This window comes from Ceratotherium simum, chromosome 15, assembly GCF_057802395.1.
Source record: "Ceratotherium simum simum isolate JZ-2026a chromosome 15, ASM5780239v1, whole genome shotgun sequence".
In the NCBI taxonomy this organism is placed as follows: Eukaryota; Metazoa; Chordata; class Mammalia; order Perissodactyla; family Rhinocerotidae; genus Ceratotherium; species Ceratotherium simum.
In genome coordinates this window covers 13,939,778-13,960,058 of record NC_141914.1, presented here as the reverse complement: position 1 = coordinate 13,960,058, position 20,281 = coordinate 13,939,778, and the positions used below count along the sequence as shown (strand labels likewise).

Here is a 20,281-nt window from a genome sequence, read left to right as displayed (position 1 = left end):
TTAAACTCACAACAAATGACAAGCTAAGCATCTTCTATGCTCTTTTACTTATGTTACATGATTTATATCCATTGTCTCTACCCTCTATGAAGTACCACTAGCAATAGGAAACAAAGGACCAGAGAGATTAAACGACTTAAACAAATATCTCCAAGTACAGACACTAGGATGAGAACTCAGAATTGTATGACTTTTAGAAATAACCTATCACACATCTTAACCAACAACTTTTCCCCACTTTTAAGAAAATGTAAATGAAAAGGCCTTCTCTACTTTTAAAATTCCATCTTTGCTTAAAGACAACAGATTGACCAAATATACTGTTTCCTTGCTCCCACAAAATCCCACGTAAAACAAGAGTAAAGGAATTAAAAAGCTATTAAAAATCCATGAGGAGAAAGAGAACAGAAGGCAGAATTCATCAGACAAGATGTTTCAACAAACTTTTAGAAGACAGAAAACAGATGGAGAAAACAATATATAGAAAACAATTGGTTTTAGGCCAATGTTTCTCAATCAAGAGTCATTTTGTCTCCAGGGGACATTTGGCATGTCTGGAGACATTTTTGCTTGGCAGCATGTCTGAAGACATTTGTGGTTGCCACAACTCTGGGGGGTGCGGGGGTGCGAAGCAAGCTGCTACTTCTCTAGAGAATAGAGGCCAGGGATGCTACTAAACATCCTACAAGTCACAGGACTGCCTCCCACAACACAGATTTAACCAGCACAAAATGTCAACAGTACCAAGGCTGGAAAGCTCTGCTTTGGGCTGAAGAATTGCTTGCATAGGAGGCACACAGACGAGAAAGCAGCCAATTTGGTCCAAAGAACCCAAGAAAAATTGGGAGTTTGACTCACCTGACTGCAGAAGGCCAGAGTGAAGCAGAGGGCTAGAAATAAGATTAATTGAAAGCTGAAAAAAACAAAACAATAGACTCCTCCCAACTCTGTACAGTTACCAGGCATTTGTGTTTTAGGCAAAAGAATGAAGGTTAATTCAATAAATAAACTGAATGGCCATAAAAAAAGACTTCCACTCTTCCGTAAGTGACATCTGAAGCTTCCCCAGGGAAACGACCACCTCTCTACCTGAACGCTCTAAGTGGAATCTACTAATGAGTAATCTCCATTAAAGAGACAGAGCTTCCTTCCACTCAGCATTCTATTTTAATGCATCAATGTGAAATGACTGGACAACTAGGAAAATTAAGGAATACCTACAAAATAAAAGACCAAACAAAAAAACCTGGAGGAAAAATATAGACAATATGTAGAAAGTAGAAAAACTCTCTGCAGAGGAAATAACTCTAGCATCCCTAGGAAGAAACAAGACATTACCATCCAGAAAATAAGAAAAGGATGCTATGAAAAATGAACAGAGAATAAGAAAATGTTCTTAGAAATTGAAAATATGCCAAAAAAATTTTTAAATCAGTAAATCAATGGGGGGAAATCAAGAAAATCTTCTGGAAAAACAACAACTGTTTGAAAAATAAGAAAAGATATGTAGTATACAATAAATAGGAGTTCTACTAAGAGCAAACAGGAAAAAAAAAGGAGAAAAAATGATGAAAAAATAAGAAAGTTATCCACAGTTGACAGATACATGTCTCTAGATTGAAGAAGAGCCCCAAATACTGAGAAATACAAATGAAAACTTTAGTATAACAGTTTGAAATTTCATAAAGAGAATTAAGGATATTCAGATAGTAAACTACTACACAAGTAAAAAGAAGCAATTATTAGGATCAGGGAAAACAAGTAGCTTTAGACAAAAGAAAACTGAATTCCAGTATACTACTTAGCTCTCAGTAAATAATATTTACCAGTCATTGGGAGGCAAACAATGATTACAGAGTTTAACTAAAAGTAGCTTAATTTCATTGGGACTATGAAGGGTAGGAATATATATGAGTATGCTTGTGTATGAAGGGATAAATATAAAATTAAATTGTCATTTACCATAATAAGTTGATACTGTTAAAAATTAGTAAATTAAGAAGTAGCAGTTTAAGACCTATGATGGTTACTACCAGAAGCAATTGCTAAGATTGCTAAAGTAGCCTTTGAGGAGCAGAACTGTGGGGGAAGGAAGGTGGGGAGAGGTAGCGCAGAACACTTAGAAACCCTTAATTTAATTTTCAGCTATTACTATTTTATCATGTATTACACTCATAAAAAATAACTTCAAATATACATTTAAGAATATTTTTCACTTGTCAATAATTTCTCTTTAGAAGTATCTAACATTATTACCTGCTCCACACAGATTTGAAGGGTGGTGGATTTGCATCAGCATTACACTTGAGATTAACACCTTTTCTTCCTACAAACCAATTTCCATCATAGCCTGTTACTGAAACCTCAGGAGCATCTATAAAATAAATGCATGACAAGACAGATTACCTTTAGTTAACGATAAATGCAATATACAACGATAAAGCATTAACATAATAGACTAAACTTTAAAAGAACAGAAATCATTTTTCCTTTTCTCAATATACATAACCAATGTGAAAGACAGTACTCAATAAATATTAGTTAACTAAAAGAATGTGTGAATGAATGGACAATGAGTACCCAAACACTAGACAACTATAAGCACGTACAGTTCTAGTTATTATGAACGCTGAATGTAAGAACATTCATAAACCTATAATCACCAAAAGCAAAATATAAGAGTCCTATTATGAGATCTGTAGAGATGTATGAACAAAGAAAATACATTATAGAACTTAATTTGATAATGAGACATGGCATTTAAGCACCAAGTCACCATATAAAACTGTTTTTAAAGAAATGTTTAATCTGAAAGGAAATAACCCCTAAGAGATATCAAGTCAATTATAGAGATTAGATGCCTTATATTACAATTAATTAATATTCTGTGGACATGTAGTGATGTGACACAAACTTTCTAAGACTATAATTACAACTAAAGTAAATTATCCAAGGCTCCAACTGTTCTAAAACATGAATTTTTATCCATTCAATGTACCCAAAGGTCTTTTAGCATAAGTGTAATATAATTAGGTAAAAAGTAATTATCCATATCTACCAGCAAAAAAATTCATGCCTTCAAACTATCAAATCCAATACTAATCATTCATTCAACCATTACACTGTTTAGCTCCTAATAAGTCACAGGCACTGTTTTAGGTATTTGGTATACATATAAACTCTGTATTCATAAAATTTATGTTCTAACAGTAATAGGAAAGATGACATTTTAAAAATATTTAACTAAAATCAATTACGAGGGCCAAGAAGGAAAAATAGGATGTTAAGAAAAAAGAGAAAGGGTCTAATTTATACTGGGCATGGGGCTAGGAAGGTCATAAAAGACTTCCCCAAGGAAATGCTACTTATGCATGGTGCCGGGACCCTCCATCTTTCTGTGAGCTATATAGTAAACTAGATAATAGCACATGGGAAATGTGAAGTTAGAGAGAGACCAGGTCAGTCTTTAACTCTGCCAGGAAAGCGTGACCTACTGTCAAGAAAGGTTTACAAAAAAGCAGTAAAAAATTAAACTTTTACTAAGGTACAATTACCTTAGTAATTTTAAAAAGAAATGCCTGGGGCTGGCCTGGTAGCATAGTGGTTGAGTTCGTGCACTCCGCTTTGGCAGCCTGGGGTTCACAGGTTCAGATGCCGGGCACGTACATATGCACCGGTCATCAAGCCATGCTGTGGTGGCGTTCCATATACAAAGTAGAGGAAGACTGGCACAGATGTTAGTTCAGGGACCATCTTTCTCAAGCAAAAAGAGGAAGACTGGCAACGATGTTAGCTCAGGGTCAATCTTCCTCACCAAAAAAAAAAAAAAAAAAAAAAAAGAGAAGAAATGCCTGCCTCTCATAAATATCAAGAATTAACAAACATTTTTGTAACTTAAAATTGGTACTAAAAAATGTTGCCAAACAGTACAGATACCTGTGAGTTTAACTTCTTTTAAAAGGAGGAGAGGATAGGTATTAAAGTATCCCAAAGAACACTGCCAAATTTTGAGATACAAATCTTGGATGTAAGATTTTTATCTCCTTAAACTTCATTCACATGTTTTATAGGTCCCAATTAAAAAGAGGAAAAAAGTCATGAGTACTCTAAGAACATTTTAGGAGTAAGCCAATAAATCTAAGCCATAATTATAAAGTCTTACATTAGAAGAAATATTTTTATACAGTTAGGGTTGCATTCAAGCAAACAAAAAAAATAATATACATAATACAAATTGAAGAAAATTTCAGTCATTAGACACAGGGAAGGAAAAATATGAGAAAAATATTAATAGTACTTACAATTGGGATCTGAATTTTACAAGAAAAAGGAAAAAGTTAAAAGTCTGTGAAAGCAAGGTAGGAAAAGGAAAAAGAAAAATTTTAATTGAATTCTCCACAGAAGGAGAAAAAAAGGGATTTGAACTCAAGAATATAATGGTAACAATATTCATGTAAGACAGCTTCTCAAGTTTGACCCTATAAATGGTGAAAAAGATCCTTAGAATTAACTTTAGAAACCATCATACCAAGTGTAATGAATATGTGTAATTTAAAATTCCATGCATGTCATATCAAAAAACAAAAACAATAACAATGAAAAATAGAACATCTCCTTCAAAAACCTACCTAGATTTATGATCTGTTCATGGATGGAAATGACAACAGAACCTAAACACTTCTAATTTTCTCTCTAATCTTCTTAATTTTCATTATCCTTGCTATAAACTACCTACACCATCACTTTTTCTCTTGCACAAAATTCTTAAATACTACATGAAGAATGTAACAAAAACTGAGAAACTTTATAGAAAAGGGAAATGTATACACACACACACATATACACACAAACACATACACACAAGAGAGTATCGCTTAACAAAAAAATAAAAGTACAAGATGGGTCAGCTTTGAACCTTATCTATAATGGTTATTATCTCAACGATGTCTTTAAAATATTGTTTTACTTATAGAAGAATCTTATAACATGATCAATAAAATCAGATTAGAAATAATATTGAAAAAATACAGATTTTCAAACTAATTAAAATGCATCTAGGAAGTAAAAGATTCTTGCTAAAAACATCCTGGGTAGCATCAATAAAACTGAATAATAGCTAAGTTAATTGGATTGGAGAAGTAGTTGTTTGTTTCTACGTATCGCACATTTTGAGGCATAAACTTCCACAATTCGCTTAAGTCCAGTCTATTTTTAAGGTCTAAAAAGGATAGGGTTAAATAATTTTGTTGGAGAACAACTTTAAAGTCATTGTCCATTTTTACAAACTGATAAAAAATGTTCTGGTTTAATGAAATTTCCATAAAAATATTTTTAAAATTAAGAAAAATGTCAACAAGGAAAAGCTATAAGAATATTTGAACACTAAATATTCAAACTAAAAACAGTTTGTTATCAAATTACATCAAAGGAAGAAAATTAAAATGCATGATGTTTAAAAAGCAAATGCTATTTACTTACACTGTATATCTAATATGAAAGAATATCGGATGTCCTTTTCCAAGGCTGGATGTTTTACAACACAAGTAATTCGCCTTCCTCTAGCAAATCTTGTGGGAAACAGTTTGTACTGGCTGACAATTGTTGCTGTTTCATTTGGAAAAGAAGTTGTAGTGGATTCCATTTCACCAAGATCACCTTCCCAGTCAATGTGTGCAACTGGTTTTCCAGTGGCTGCAATACAAATGGCTGCTACTGTTTCATTTCCTCCATCAATTAAAGAATCTGGCCCTTTTATCAGGCTCACAGTGGGTTCAACTGTTTAAATAAAAAAAACATTAGTTATATTTCAATTAAGAATATTTTTACATCCTTATAAGCCACATCTAGCCATATTTCATAAACTTAGGGGCAACTGCCTATAAAATCTACACACATACTTTTTAGGTAATGCCAACATCAACAGGATTCTTGGAAGAAGAGATCATGACCCAGGACAAACAAGAAGCCAAGACTATATATATAACCACTACAAACATGGCTCTTCCTGGTAGAGATACACTCTTCTTTATAGTTGTATATGAGTTCTCCCCAAAATTAGTATTATATACAAAAAATTCCTGTGAATGAGATCATAATTTCCATTATGAGATTAAAGATATTATTACTTTGAAAAAAAAAAAGCAGTCAATATATAATGCTTCATTTTTCAGCAAAAATGTTTAAAGAAAATACATTTTAAAATAAGTTACCAGTATGTAACCTACACTGTTAAAATGTAACATCATTAAGAGCTATGTTTATTGGAATGTACATCACCTATCTTTTTCTGGTAAAAGAAAGCTCCTCAGCACGGGAAAGTAATCTTAATGTTAGACCCTTTCAATCTACCCTCCATATATCCTATCTCTTCATATTTTCCAGCAAATTTTATGCGCTTGTTTCTGTATAAATTCCTCAGTACTCACTTCATGAATTCTTCGGTTTAAGCCTATAGTTTATTCTGTGCATTAAGTTTTTATGTCAAAGACTTTTTTCATTTCCAAGATTTCCTACTGGTTCTTCCAGTGCCATCTGTTCTTCATTTGTATCTACCCATTTTTGTTTCATAATTTACTTTAAGGGATATTAATATTTTCCTTATGTATTTCCTCTTTTATGAGGCATTATTGTAAAATAAAAGGGAAAAGTGCATACAACACATGTAATGAATAATTTACAGCAAACATCCATGTAACCACCATATACCTTAAAAAAGAACATTAGCACCTCCCAAGATCCTCATATGCCTCTTCTTGATCTTTTTTTTTTCTTTTTTGTGAGGAAGATCAGTCCTGTGCTAACATCTGCCAATCCTCCTCTTTTTTTGCTGAGGAAGACTGGCCCTGGGCTAACATCCGTGCCCATCTTCCTCTACTTTATGTGGGACGCCACCACAGCATGGTTTTCCAAGCGGTGCGTCGGTGCGTGCCCGGGATCCGAACCGGTGAAGCCTGGGCCGCCACAGCAGAGCGTGCGCACTTAACCACTTGCGCCACCAGGCCAGCCCCAACCTCTTCTTGATCTTAACACGCTACTTGCCCAAACGTGAAAACCATTACACTGACATTAGAAATTTTTGCTTACTTTCCATGATAGTTCTATAACCAATAAATACAAACCTAAACAAGTTTCACTTCACCTGTTTCTGAACTTTATATGAATTGAGTTGGACTAATTGTGTGTATGAATTATCTAATGAATATGTATTTTTGTATAGTTTTTCTTTGACTTAACTTTGTGTTCTTGAGATTCATTTAGGAAGGAACATTTAGCCTTAGTTTACTGTCTTAGAATTCATTTCTTTAATTTTTATTTTGACATCATTTAGACTTACATGCAAATGTATAAATTATTAGCTTTAAGTGCTGTACGGTTTATTTACTGTTAGACACCAGTGTTGTTCCCTGCTTGGTATAAACAATTTTATAAGCATTCTCACTTATGTATCTGGGTATATTTATGCTCAAGTTTCTCAAGTTTATCCCTTGCAGTGGAATTGCTACTACTGTGTTTATTTTCAACTTTACCAGGTAATGCAAAAACCTTTCCAAAGTACCAATTTACTCCCAATCTTAGAGCTCCTATTGGTCCATATACTCACTACAACTGATATTGTCAGACTGCTCAAGGTTTGCCAATCTTGTAGGTATGTAATGGCATATCACTGAGACTTTAACTTCTCAGATTACAAATGAGGTTAAGGATCTTTTCATGATTATGGGCCATCTGGAATTGCTTCTTCTGAAAAATGCCTATTAAAGCCAATCGTTTTTTTCTCATTGATTTGGAAGGAGAGTCGTTTTTTGATTATATGTGGTACAAATATCTCCTACCAGTTTAGGGCTTGTCTTTTTACCCTACTGTGTGGTGTGCACTGAATTTCTGATGAGCAAAAATTAAAATGTACTGAAACTTACCAATTTTTATTTTCCTTTTATGTTAAGTGCTTTTATATACTAAGAAATACTTCTCAACTTTGAGGCCAATTGCTATGTGATATTTTTTATATATAGTTTCTTGGTCTCTGCAGAAATTTTATAGATTGATTTATCTACTCAAATGGCAAGTGTTGTTGTTTAACAGTCTGTGTCTCATAATTCCAACATCTTATATCTTTGCAAGTCTATTTCTGTTGTCTTGTTTGTGCTGGCTACTGCTTGTGGGGTCGTCTTTGCTTATTCAAGCAGACTATATGCCTGTGTTTGAATAATTAAGGTAGAAATAGTTTGAGGTCTAGAATAAAGGCACCTTTCCTCCAGAAAAGATCTGTGTTTTCTTCTGCCAAGCTCCTGAAAACACTAACCAGTCCAGCATCTCCTTAATTTAAATTCAGATTAGCTGGGTGACATAAACCAGGCCTAGAAGTCTATAAGAAGGCTGGTTTACCTCTGGTTTACAACTATTCTGAAAATGCAAGCCTTTGGGTACCAGATGAATATGAGAAGGGTTATTACACATCCCATCTTGAGCAGAATTGCACTTAGACATTTTTCCCTCTCACTTCTCAAGGCTCCCAAAATCTTAGCTCAGCATCTCCGGTGTTTCTTCTGAATTGTCAAATGTTCTCAGGTTGAATGCAACTCTCAGCTTTCAGTGCTAGGCTTATTTCTATGTTTTCATCTTCTCCTAGATTTTGCTCTAGTTATAGTCCTCAGTATGTTGTTATTTCTTTGAAGCTTTCAATGGTGATTTTTATATTTCACCCCCTGTGGGAGAGTTGGTCTGAGTAACTTACATCATCATCACTAGAAGTTTTTATCTTGAGGAACTTAAAAAATTTATTTTAAAGACAATTTTAAATTATGTTCTTTCTATTTCTTCTGAAGGGAATCAATCTCCCTGCTATAGATTTTATTAGCTTTCTAAAGTTAGTTTTCTTGGGGGCCAGCCCCATGGCTTAGTGGTTAAGTTCGGCGTGCTCCGCTTTGGCGGGCCGAGTTCAGTTCCCAGGCATGGACCTACACCACTTGTCAGCAGCCATGCTCTGGTAGTGACCCACATACAAAATGGAGGAAGACTGGCACAGATGTTAGGTCAAGGCGAATCTTCCTCAAGCAAAAGAGGAAGATTGGCAACAGATGTTAGCTCAGGGTGAATCCTCCTCAGCAAAAAATTAATTAATTAATTAATTAAACTTACTTTTCTCATATACCTCAACACTTAGTTAACTTCTCTGTGCCCTCCTTCCTGTCTAGCAGTTTTGCTGTTGCTTCCTTTAAGATGCTGCCCAATGCCCTGTGTACTCTGACTGGGAGGAACAAGATGCTTTTCCAGCCCTATGTGAATGCCAGGATTGTTAGGCCTTCTGCTTTCTGTTGCTTCTTTCCTCCACCTCAAAAGTTTCCTCTCACATGCACACAGATCAGTACTAAACCAAAGACTTCAGAGAGCCCTTCTGTACATCTCCAAAGTCACTCTCCTTCTTTCCTTCTCCCTCTCTGATGCTCCCTTCTGTCTAGTATTCTGCTCCACAAATTCTAATCACCTGTCCTCCCTGAGTTCTAATCTGTCTCTTCAACTCAGTGAGATCACCATGCATTGCTTCAACTCCTTGCCACTGAGCTGTAGCCTGGAAACTGCCTAAGGAGGAAGCTGGAGCAATTGTAGGACTCACCTTGTTTGAGATCGTAATCCTACACTGCCTTTGTCCAATGAATAAAAATTGTTTCTTATTTGCCTAGTTTTTTTGTTCCTAGAGAGGGTAAATCCAGTCCCTGTTACTCCAACACGTCCAGCAATGGAAGTCTATTTTTCAATGGCAAAAGTAATATTACCAAAAATTGGGAAGATAGGGAAAAATTATCCATAATTGCAATATCCTAAATACAGTCATTACCATATTCTTCCATTTCCCTCTCTTTTTCTATTTCTACTTTCTACATAGATGTAGTCATGGCATACCATCAATTTTGAGGCTTTTTTTTTTTCAAGCAGCAATACTTCTCTTGATCATAATTTTAACAACTGTGTAATATTCCATCAAGAGGAAGTAACCAACTGTGTAACAACTCTTCCTATAGGGCATTTATTGTTCAATCTTCCCAAAGCTCTTTGTTACATCACATTCCCTTAATTTGGTTTCTATTACTACCACTCCATTGAAACTCTAACATTACCACCTAATCTACAGGCTCAATACTTTGCTATTCTCTTGAATAACTGTAGAATTTGATACTTCAGCGCAGTTCTTCCCAATCAGTTCCAAAAGAATTAAGTACTAATGCCTTAAGGTTGTAACGAATTAATTTCTGGGCTATGCATTTAGAATGATACTATCCGTGTGCCATCCTTGGGAGAACTGAAAAAATGGTCACATATCATTTTCTGTAGCACTCAACTCTCACTGTGGAAAAAAGCTGCTAGAGTAATCTTAAAAAACTTTATCTTCTCTTGATATGAACAATATGACTTCGCCCAAGTTTTTCTCAAAGCTCTCTTTCAGCTCTGCATCTCTATTTCTTCCAAACTTTGCCCTAATAGCTCTAGGCCTTCAGTTACTTTTTGTATCTCCCTTAAAAACTTTTATCTGATAAACGCTACTTCCCAGATGATCCCTAATTGTCTCCAATTTTGAAACAAGGCTTGACTCCACAGTTTCTAACCACCTGCCTTGTATTTTTTGCCTATATATCCTCAAACTCAATAAACCAAATGCTGAACTCATCATCTCATCCTCCCAATCCCCAACCCCTGTTTTTCACTCAGACATGCCCATTTAAATTAATGGTAATAAAATTTACTCATCACCAAGGTTCAAAACCTGTTATTGTTCAAACCTCCCTCGTTTCTTATATCCAGTCAGTTACAAAGTCCTGCTAGTTATTCCTTTTAACAGCTTCTTGCTTTGCTCAAGTGGTAGAAATTAGAAAATTAATTTCAAGGCTTCATGGCCTCATGGCTGAGGCATTATGATTTCAGGACCTCTTCATTTCAATCCATCAAAAACACCAGATTGACCAGCCCCTTGGCCTAGTGGTCAAGTTCGGTGCGCTCTGCCTCAGCAGCCCGGGTGCATGGGTTCAGAGCCCAGGCACAGACCTACACCACTCATCAGCCATGCTGTGGTGGTCCCATATACAAAAGAGAGGAAAACTGGCACAGATGTTAGCTCAGGGCTAACCCTCCTCAAGCAATAAAAGAGGAAGATTGGTAACAGATGTTAGCGCAGGGCCAATCTTCCTCAAAACAAACCAGCAGGAGCCTGAGAGTAGAAGAAGGGAAGTAAGAAGAAACACAATACTGTATACTAAGTTCACATTCCCAGTAACAGAAAGCTCAAATTTCCCATCCTAACATTCAAGTTACTTTAATGTGGTCTACCTTTCTAGCCTTTAATTCTTGTACTTTATATAAATCTTTTAAACAATCAATAAATTATTCAATAGTTCCACTAATGAAGGCTCTCAACAGTGACTGATCTCTTCCATCCTTCCCCAGAGGACACTTGGCAATGTCCTTAGAATGGAGCATTCTAAGTTGTCACAACCAAGGGACTGTTATTAGCATCTAGTAGGTAGAGGCCATGGACACTGCTAAATAGTCTACAATAGACAGAACAGCTCACCATAACAAAGAATTCCCACCCAAAATTTCAACTATGCCAACGTTGAAGAAACTCTGCCCTAATGCGTGTTTTCTGCCTCCCTGCACTGGCACATTATTACTCTCCCTATGCTGCTTTGCTTTTTGCCCACCCAAAACTTACCCACCATTCAAGGACTTGCTCAAGTATTTTTTCTACAAAACATTTCTAGACTACAAAGTTTACCAATCCATTACTATACCTTACTTAAATAACATTTAGTGTATGACTGCTATATACCAGGAACTCTTATAGGCTTTAGAAATATAAAGTTAAATTTTAAAGCTCAGAGTTGCAGTCCACCATGTGTTTATAGTAGAGAAAACATATAATAAACAGGATGGTAACTGCTACAATAAAAATATACTTAGGGGGCCGGCCCCGTGGCTTGGCGGTTAAGTGCGTGCGCTCCGCTGCCAGCGGCCCGGGTTCGGATCCCGGGTGCGCACCGAGGCACCACTCCTCCAGCCATGCTGAGGCCGCGTCCCACATACAGCAACTAGAAGGATGTGCAGCTATGACAGACAACTATGTACTGGGGCTTTGGGGGAAAAATAAATAAATAAAATCTTTAAAAAAAAAAAAAAATATACTTAGGATACAATGGCAAAAGAGCAAAAGAACATAAAATTGTGTGGGAGCTAGATATTTCAAGTATGGCTTCCAAAGGATGTAGTTTGATGAACTACTTAAATAGAAGAATGTAGGGAGAGACAGGAGGAAAAAGGTGGCATTCCAGGCAAGAGGAAAAACACATGTAAAAACACAGACAGGTGTTAACAGAACTACAAACAGTTTATTAAGATTATAAAATTTATGCTGTTGGGAGAGGTGGAGCAAAGTATGGAATAGATCAAGCTAGAGAAGTAGGCACTGGTAAAATCATAACTAGTCTTATACTATAAACAATCCTGAGTTTTAAACCATTGAGTACTATATTAATTTAGGGGGAATAACTAAAATTTAAAGCAAAAAAAAAGTTTATTCCTATGAGTTCTCTCTTCCATCTGCAAACTATATTATTTTCTTGGCACTGAACTTTTTTTGTGACCTCTTTTTACCTGATGGCCTGCACTTGATTTTTCAGATATTTATGCCTTGCCTTCCAATCAAAACATTTCTCAAAAGTATCAATTTCATAAATGTAAGTTATATTTCCCCATAGCTCTTAGAGCAGTGTCTTAAACATATAAAGTCCTCAAATATTTAATTTTATTTCTATTTTTAAATTCTCTCTCTCATCATGAAAAAATATAAATAACAAATTTGGATAAAACTGCTTTCCTGCATTTCAGAGACCCTGAGATTATACCATTAAATAATAAAGGCTATGTACTTGTTTGGTTCTCTGGAAGAAGACACGGAGAACAAGTGAGGAATACAAAGGCTTATTAGGCAGTAACATCTGGGAGGAAAGTGAAGAAGGATTAAGCAGCAGGAGCTATTAGCAGACCTGACAAAGTCCCTGACAGGCAAAAGAGAAGAGTTGAAGCAAAGACTATCCATTAAAGGAGTCCCACACTTTGGGTAGAAATGGCTAAAATTACTATTACTCCTTAATCCTTGTTCTACTATTTCAAAAGTACTCATCAGCATTTCCAAATTGGTTTACCTTTCACTGCAAGTGGCTATCTTAATGCTAATAAGCTCATTCTAAACTCCACTATAAACAGTTATCAGATAGGAAGAGGTAGAAGACCATTCATTCCGAGCAATAGCCCAAGAGTCAAACAGCTATGCAAATCCACAATGGCAGAAATAAAATTTGATTTAAACACCAAACATGAGGTGTCAATGGCTCCCAGACAACAATCATTTAAAAAAATGGAAAAGCTTAATTAATGATGACAAATTAAAGTTGAAAATTTGAAGGAAAATAATGAAAATAAATATGTCAAAGAAACTCAGCACTCAGTATTACAAATAAAAAACAATCTTTCATGAAGAAAGTAAAATAGCTAAGAACTACATAGCATTATATAGATAGGTAAGTAGATACAGACATTGTTTAAATTAAGAGAGCCTAGAATCACAGAACTTTAAGTCAAGTTTAAAAATCACATATGAATTCTTTTATTTTAAACCTAAATTTATACATAACTTCAATCATTTTAAATTCTTAAAAATATTTTTATTATAATCCTTACCACTACCACCAAAATACACAATTCAAGCATACCTACCTAATACAGTTACCGTTGTAGAGGACTGAGCATTTCCAAGTGGGAATGTAGCAGCTTTGCATATGTATTTTCCAGAATCCGAGAATCCTATGTTATGTAGAGTAATCGTTGCATCATTAAGTGAATAGTTTTTAAACAAGACTCTTCCCTGATATTCTCCTTGAACAGAGAATCCATATTGAGGATGATGAACTGCAACAGTCTGTGAACTTTTGCCATGTATCTTCTCCCATGAAATCTGTGTTATAGTTTCATTTACTTCAATTAAACACTTCAATGAAACATTCTTTCCCCATACTGCTGTAACATGCGGCTCCACAATAACTGGTCCAGCTAAGGCACCTATGGGGAAAAAAAGTATAGGTCTTAAAATGGAAAAAAGTTATGCTAACTTATGATCATTCTCCCCACTTTCCTGTTTTCCACCTCTTCCTCCTTTCTTCCCTTCCTACAGGTATACACACACACACAGGTTTATGACGGAATAACAGGAAGGACCAAAAAGAGCTAGATATTCCTGGGGCTGTCTATAAGACCCAAAGAGTGACTCTCAAATAAATCAACTACCCGCTGATATGTGTTGCAGTGGAAAAAGCACTAGATTGGTCCAAGAGTAAGCTTGGAAGCAGATCCTTCCCCAGTCAAGTCTTCAGATGAGATCCCAGCCCTATTGACACCTTGACTACAGTCTTGTGAGAGACTCAAGCAAAAGACCCAATGAGCCATGCCTGGATTCCTGACCCAAAGAAACTAAGAAATAATAAATAGTAGTTTTACAGCTACTAAGTTTTACAGTAATTTGTTACTCAGCAACAGATAACTAATACATGTAGGATCTGTCCAAAGTATTTTCTTTTAGAGGAATCCTCTATCAAAAATCTTTATAAAAAACCTCATTTAAGATAGACCAACTGCCAAAAAAAATTAATTAAAAAAACACTTATATAAATGTAAAATCAATTTTTTCCATTTCATGGATGAAGAAAAAAAGTTCCACGAGAAAACTTAAAATAAAATGACATCAACTTCTCCCTTATAATACTGGTTTCCTTCATAAAAGCAATGGACCAAATTGAAATCATTTTAAGGGAAATAAGTCTAATAGTCATGAATACTAAAGTAAAGCAAGATGCTGCTCATTGACAAGTATATTAGAACATATATAACAAATCCATGGTGGGTTTATGACTCACATATGTGTTCTGACAAAATAAATACTCAAATTAAGAAATAAATCAATATTGGGGCCGGCCCCGTGACTTAGCGGTTAAGTGCGCGTGCTCCGTTGCTGGCGGCCCGGGGTTCACATCCCAGGCATGCATCGATGCACCGCTTGTCCGGCCATGTTGAGGTGGCATCCCACATACAGTAAGTAGAAGGATGTACAACTATGACATACAACTAACTACTGGGGCTTTGGGGAGAAAAGGGGAAAAAAAAAAAAAGGAGGAGGATTGGCAATAGATGTTAGCTCTGGGCCAGTCTTCCTCAGCAAAAAGAGGAGGATTGGCATGGATGTTAGCTCAGGGCTGATCTTCCTCACAAAAAAAAAAAAAAAAAAAAGTAAACCAATATAAACACTCAAAAATGGAAATTGTATAAACAATACCTTTAAAATTTAGTTATGTCTAATTAATATTTTTAAATACATACAAAATGCAGAAGGGTATCACTTAAAAGATAATCAAGAAAAATGTGTTTAAACGTGTTCAAACAGTTTTAAACAATAACAAAAACTACACAGTATTATTCCATGAACGTTTTTGGGGGGGGGGAACCCATAAATTAAATAAACAAATAAGAGGGAAAATTTTACCATCCAAGAGATGACTGAGGACGTTACAAAAAAGGACTAACAATTCACACTAACTATATTTAACAGCTATGGAAGAAAAAGGTTTTTTTAAGCATTGCCCTCAAAAAGTATCAAGCCCAAAAAATGTACCACCATGCTCTATCATGCTTTCAAGTATAGATAATTACTAAGCTTTTATAATTAATGCAAGATATATAAAATATATAAGTATTCTGATGTATTTTAGCAAGTTAGCATAAGCCTGATACTAAAACAGAAAATATACAAACAAATGAAAGAGCAGTTTATGAATATTAATTAAAAATTTCATATAATATTATGAAATAATACCCAGCTCTGTATTTAAAGAAAAAGACACAGTGACCAAGTAGGATATTCCAAGAATTTAAGAATATTTTTAGACTATTCATCACACTGTAAGCTCACAAGACTTTCTCATTTGACACTGAAAAGGCATTTAGTAAAGTTTAACATTCACTATCTGATTTTTAAAAAAACCTAACAACTGAGAAAAGGATTCTTAATAATAAAGTAATTCTTCTCAAATCAATGGTGATCACAATACTAAAACAGAAAAAGGGGGCATGGCTATTAAAGAAAGATCAAGACAAGATGGTGCACTATCATTATCATTGTTCAACTGAGACTGGACATTCCAGTGCAATGAGATAAGAAAGAGAAACAGGGAAGGATAAGTATTAGAAAGGAATAGACAGAATTATTATTTGAAAAACCTAATACCTGAAAAACCTAAGAAGGGCTATTAGAACAAATAACAGGGTTGCCTACAAACCATGCAAAATGTATAGAAAATATATAATTAGCATGTTATAAATAGGTGATAACTTTTACAGATTTATTGCAGAAAAACACAATTAATATTTGCAAAATATTAATATTTAAAACATCCATGAATAAAGTTGTAAAGAACCTATAAACCTAAGCAGTTGACTTGAATAAATGGAAGATATGTCATGTTCCTGGCCAGGAAAACTTAATACTATACAGACATCAAATCTCCCCATATTTAACACACAAATTCAATGCAACTGCAGTGAAAACCCTGAAAAAATTTTTGAAACTAGATTAGGAACAATAGCTAAGAAATATTTCAAAACCGATGGCCTAGTAGGAGGGAGTGGAAATACTAAAGTAAAAATAATAAACAGCTTACTATCATTATCTTAAAACAATTGAAAGTATAGAAACACATCAACACATATGCTGGCATATGGTATAGAATAAAGTTAATATTTTGTATGAGTGGGAAAAAAATTAGTAAAAAAGTTAATATTTTGTCTGAGCAGGGAAATAATGAATTAGTCAAGACATGTTGAAAAGACAAAGAGCTAAATATTTGGAAATAGATGGATCTCCACTTTATACTAAACGCACACACACAAATCCAGATGGACTGACTAAAGATATAAATGTAAAAAATTAGTCACATGGGGGCTGGCCCTGTGGCTTAGTGCTTAGGTGTGTACACTCCGCTACTGGCGGCCCAGGTTCTGATCCCGGGCGCACACCAACGCACCACTTATCCAGCCATGCTGAGGTGGCATCCCATATACAGCAACTAGAAGGATGTGCAACTATGACATACAACTATCTACTGGGGCTTTGGGGAGAAAAAGGGAAAAAAAAGGAGGATTGGCAATAGATGTTAGCTCAGGGCCAGTCTTCCTCAGCAAAACAAAAAAAAGGAGGAGGAGGATTGGCATGGATGTTAGCTCAGGGCTGATCTTCCTCACCAAAAAAAAAAAAAAATTAGTCACATACACCTGCATATATACTGACAATAACTTTTTGTATATTCTGGCAGATATTATTTGTTACTCCTATGGTGTGGGATTATTAAGGATTAAATAAGAACTTTTAGTTTTTACTTTGTGCTCTTCTTTGGCATCAGAATAATTTACAATAAGTGATATTAGTAATAAAAGCAAATTAAAAATAAAAATAAACAGAATTCTCCTCTTCAGGTAGAAGTGGAGAAGAGATAGGATGAGGAAAGTGTTATGAACTGAATGTCTGTGTCCCTCCAAAATTTATGTTGAAGCCCTACCCTCTAAAGTGATGGTATCTGGAGGAGAAGCCTTTGTGTGGTAATTAGGTTTATATGAGCTCATGAGGGCGGGGCCCCCAAGCTGGCATTAATGTCCTTATGAGCAAAGGAAGAGAGGGGCCAGCCCAATGGCGTAGCAGTTAAGTGCACACGCTCCGCTTCGGTGGCGCAGGGTTCGCATGTTCGGATCTCGGGTGCAGACCGACACGTCGTTTGTCAAGCCATGCTGTGGTGGCATCCCATATAAAGTAGAGGAAGATGGGCACGGATGTTAGCCCAGGGCCAATCTTCCTTCGCAAAAAGAGGAGGATTGGCATCGGATGTTAGCTCTCAGGGCTAATCTTCCTCACAAAAAAAAAAAAAAAAAGAAAGAAAGAAAGAAAGAAAAAGAAAAGGAAGAGAGACTAGAACTCTCTCTCTCTCCACCATGTGAGGACAAAGCGAGAAGGTGGCTGTCTACAAATTAGGAAGAGGGTCCTCACCAGAAACCGACTCTGCCTACAGGACTGTGAGAAATAAATTTCTGTCGTTTAAGTCAGTCTATAGTGTTTTGTTGTAGCAATCTGAACTAAGACACTATGCATCAGAATAACCCGGGAGGGACACAGCTAATTATATCTTCTCACAACCTATAAGAACCATGGCCTACTGGGCCACCATTACTAAAGAGAATATTTGGAGATAGGAAAAAGAAAAAACAGATCCACTGAATCAAAAACACATAAAAAATATTCTACAACATTTAAATGGTGAAAGCCACTCTCAGCATAACAGCAAAGATAGAAAAACCACCAAGAAAAAGGTTGATAGATTTGACCAGAAAAACTAACCCCCTAATAAACAAAGAGCTTGACTAGACTAAAAAACCTATAAATGGATATTTTTAATAAGTGTTCTACTTTACCAGTAAATAAATATTAATGTAACTATCAGGTTTTTCTTCTTCATTCTTTGTTTTAATTTCTAGGAGGTAATGAGTGATTTTTTACTTTCTAATTTTTCTACAAAAATATTCTGAGTAGTTTTTGCCTGTTGCAAAAGTAAATTTTGGTGTAATTTTTTTGTTTCAATCCTTAAACCTTTGAGCAAGGCTTTATATTACCCTTCAAGTCTTGATAATCTGGCTTTCCCTTAGATTCTATGAGCTTCTAATGATATATCTCCTTTCTTGTGTTTTACTTACGCCAGAGTTAGTTTCTGTTGCTTGCAAAGTTGTCTAACACACTTCGAATCCTAAACCAAACCCAAAAGTTAAAAACACTTCCGAAAATGATTTTCCCCATGGGATCTTAAAACCGTGGAGAAACAGATTTTCCACTGTGGTTCTTTGACCAAAGAATATTAGAATGCCTCACTACTCAAGGTCTCCCAAACATTAAGCCTACTCCCTCCTGCCACTTTCCCATGTGAAGCTGGGTATGACTGGAGAGCAGAAGTGTGTCTTGGAGAAACATAAATATTGATTACTAAAGACCTAAATATGTGAAGTAAGTTCTTCATTAATGGTGACAGAAGCCTAAAATATAAAGAGGCTACGGAAGAGCAAAGACTTGAACCTTCATACCTGGCAAAACCCTAACCTTGTCATAAGGTGTTCCTGGCTAGTGAACACACCAGGGACCAAGGAAAAACATGATAAGATATGATGCTCTGTTTCTCCTCTCTGCGTCTATTTGATTCATAAGTTAAGTTTTGCATCATTAGCTAATTAATTAAATTGAATTTATTATCCTTTCAGAGAGAAAGAGAAAGAGAGAAAGGAGTAGTTTTCCCCTACCTGTAGCTCCCAAGAAAACACTACAACTATGAAAATACAACTCTTTGGAGTTTTCATGTGTATTTGAATAGTCATTCAGTCAGGATGCAGAGTGTCCAGAGGACACAAATCATTTGGAAATATATATATTCAACAAGAAGCTTGTGACAGAAAAAGAAAATATAATGACTCATGTACTATTACGTCTATGAGTTATTTAAAAACAAAAACAAAAACACTTGAGATTCATATTAGAGATCAGATTAAAGTGTTTGAAATGCAAGTATGAATCAAGTGGCAACAGTTCACTTTCTTATCTCTGTCTCCCAGCAATAAACCAAGAAGTAGTAGAAGTCATCACAAACCTGTCTTTAATACTATCCTTTCTGACACTTTGATACTATCTCTTACCACATCTTACTTCTCAACCTACAGGAAATGGCAGGCATCTTGGACATTTTAGGTCCAAGAATCTTTCAAATATTTGTCAGGATCTACAAAATAGGTATAGGCAAATATTCTACAAATGAAACATTTATTGTACTCTATGTCCAACTACAAATCTCCAAAGATCTCTGAGGTGTGGATTCTTTCAGACTCCTCTGAATTTAGAACAGTTTTTTTAAGCAACAATTGAAGCTAGTATACATTTTCAAGAAACTAGCAAAATCACAGCATCTAGGTATCCTCAACAACTTCAGCATAAACACATTTTAAATGAATCAAATTTATCACCGGCACATTCAATAATTAATGTGAACTGTTTTAAACTGATAAATGTTTAAGTCATGTCAACTTTGAAAATGTTAACAAAAAAGTCTTTTCAACAAAATCCCCTAACAACACAAAACAAATAAGCAAAGAAGAGTAGAGCAAA

General features: G+C 35.3%; 1 protein-coding gene across 2 annotated transcripts in view; it reads right to left on the bottom strand.

Annotated features, from left to right (window-relative positions):
* The window catches only part of NECTIN3 (nectin cell adhesion molecule 3), a 147,661-nt gene that overhangs the window by 93,343 nt on the left and 34,037 nt on the right, over positions 1–20,281 (bottom strand). For both annotated transcript variants that reach the window (XM_087439575.1, XM_087439574.1), the window contains exons 2-4: positions 13,765–14,106; positions 5,479–5,775; positions 2,257–2,374 (exon numbers count right to left, since the gene is read on the bottom strand). In XM_087439575.1, the coding sequence (XP_087295701.1) occupies positions 2,257–2,374; positions 5,479–5,775; positions 13,765–14,106 (757 nt within the window). The remainder of the gene's footprint in view (positions 1–2,256; positions 2,375–5,478; positions 5,776–13,764; positions 14,107–20,281) is intronic.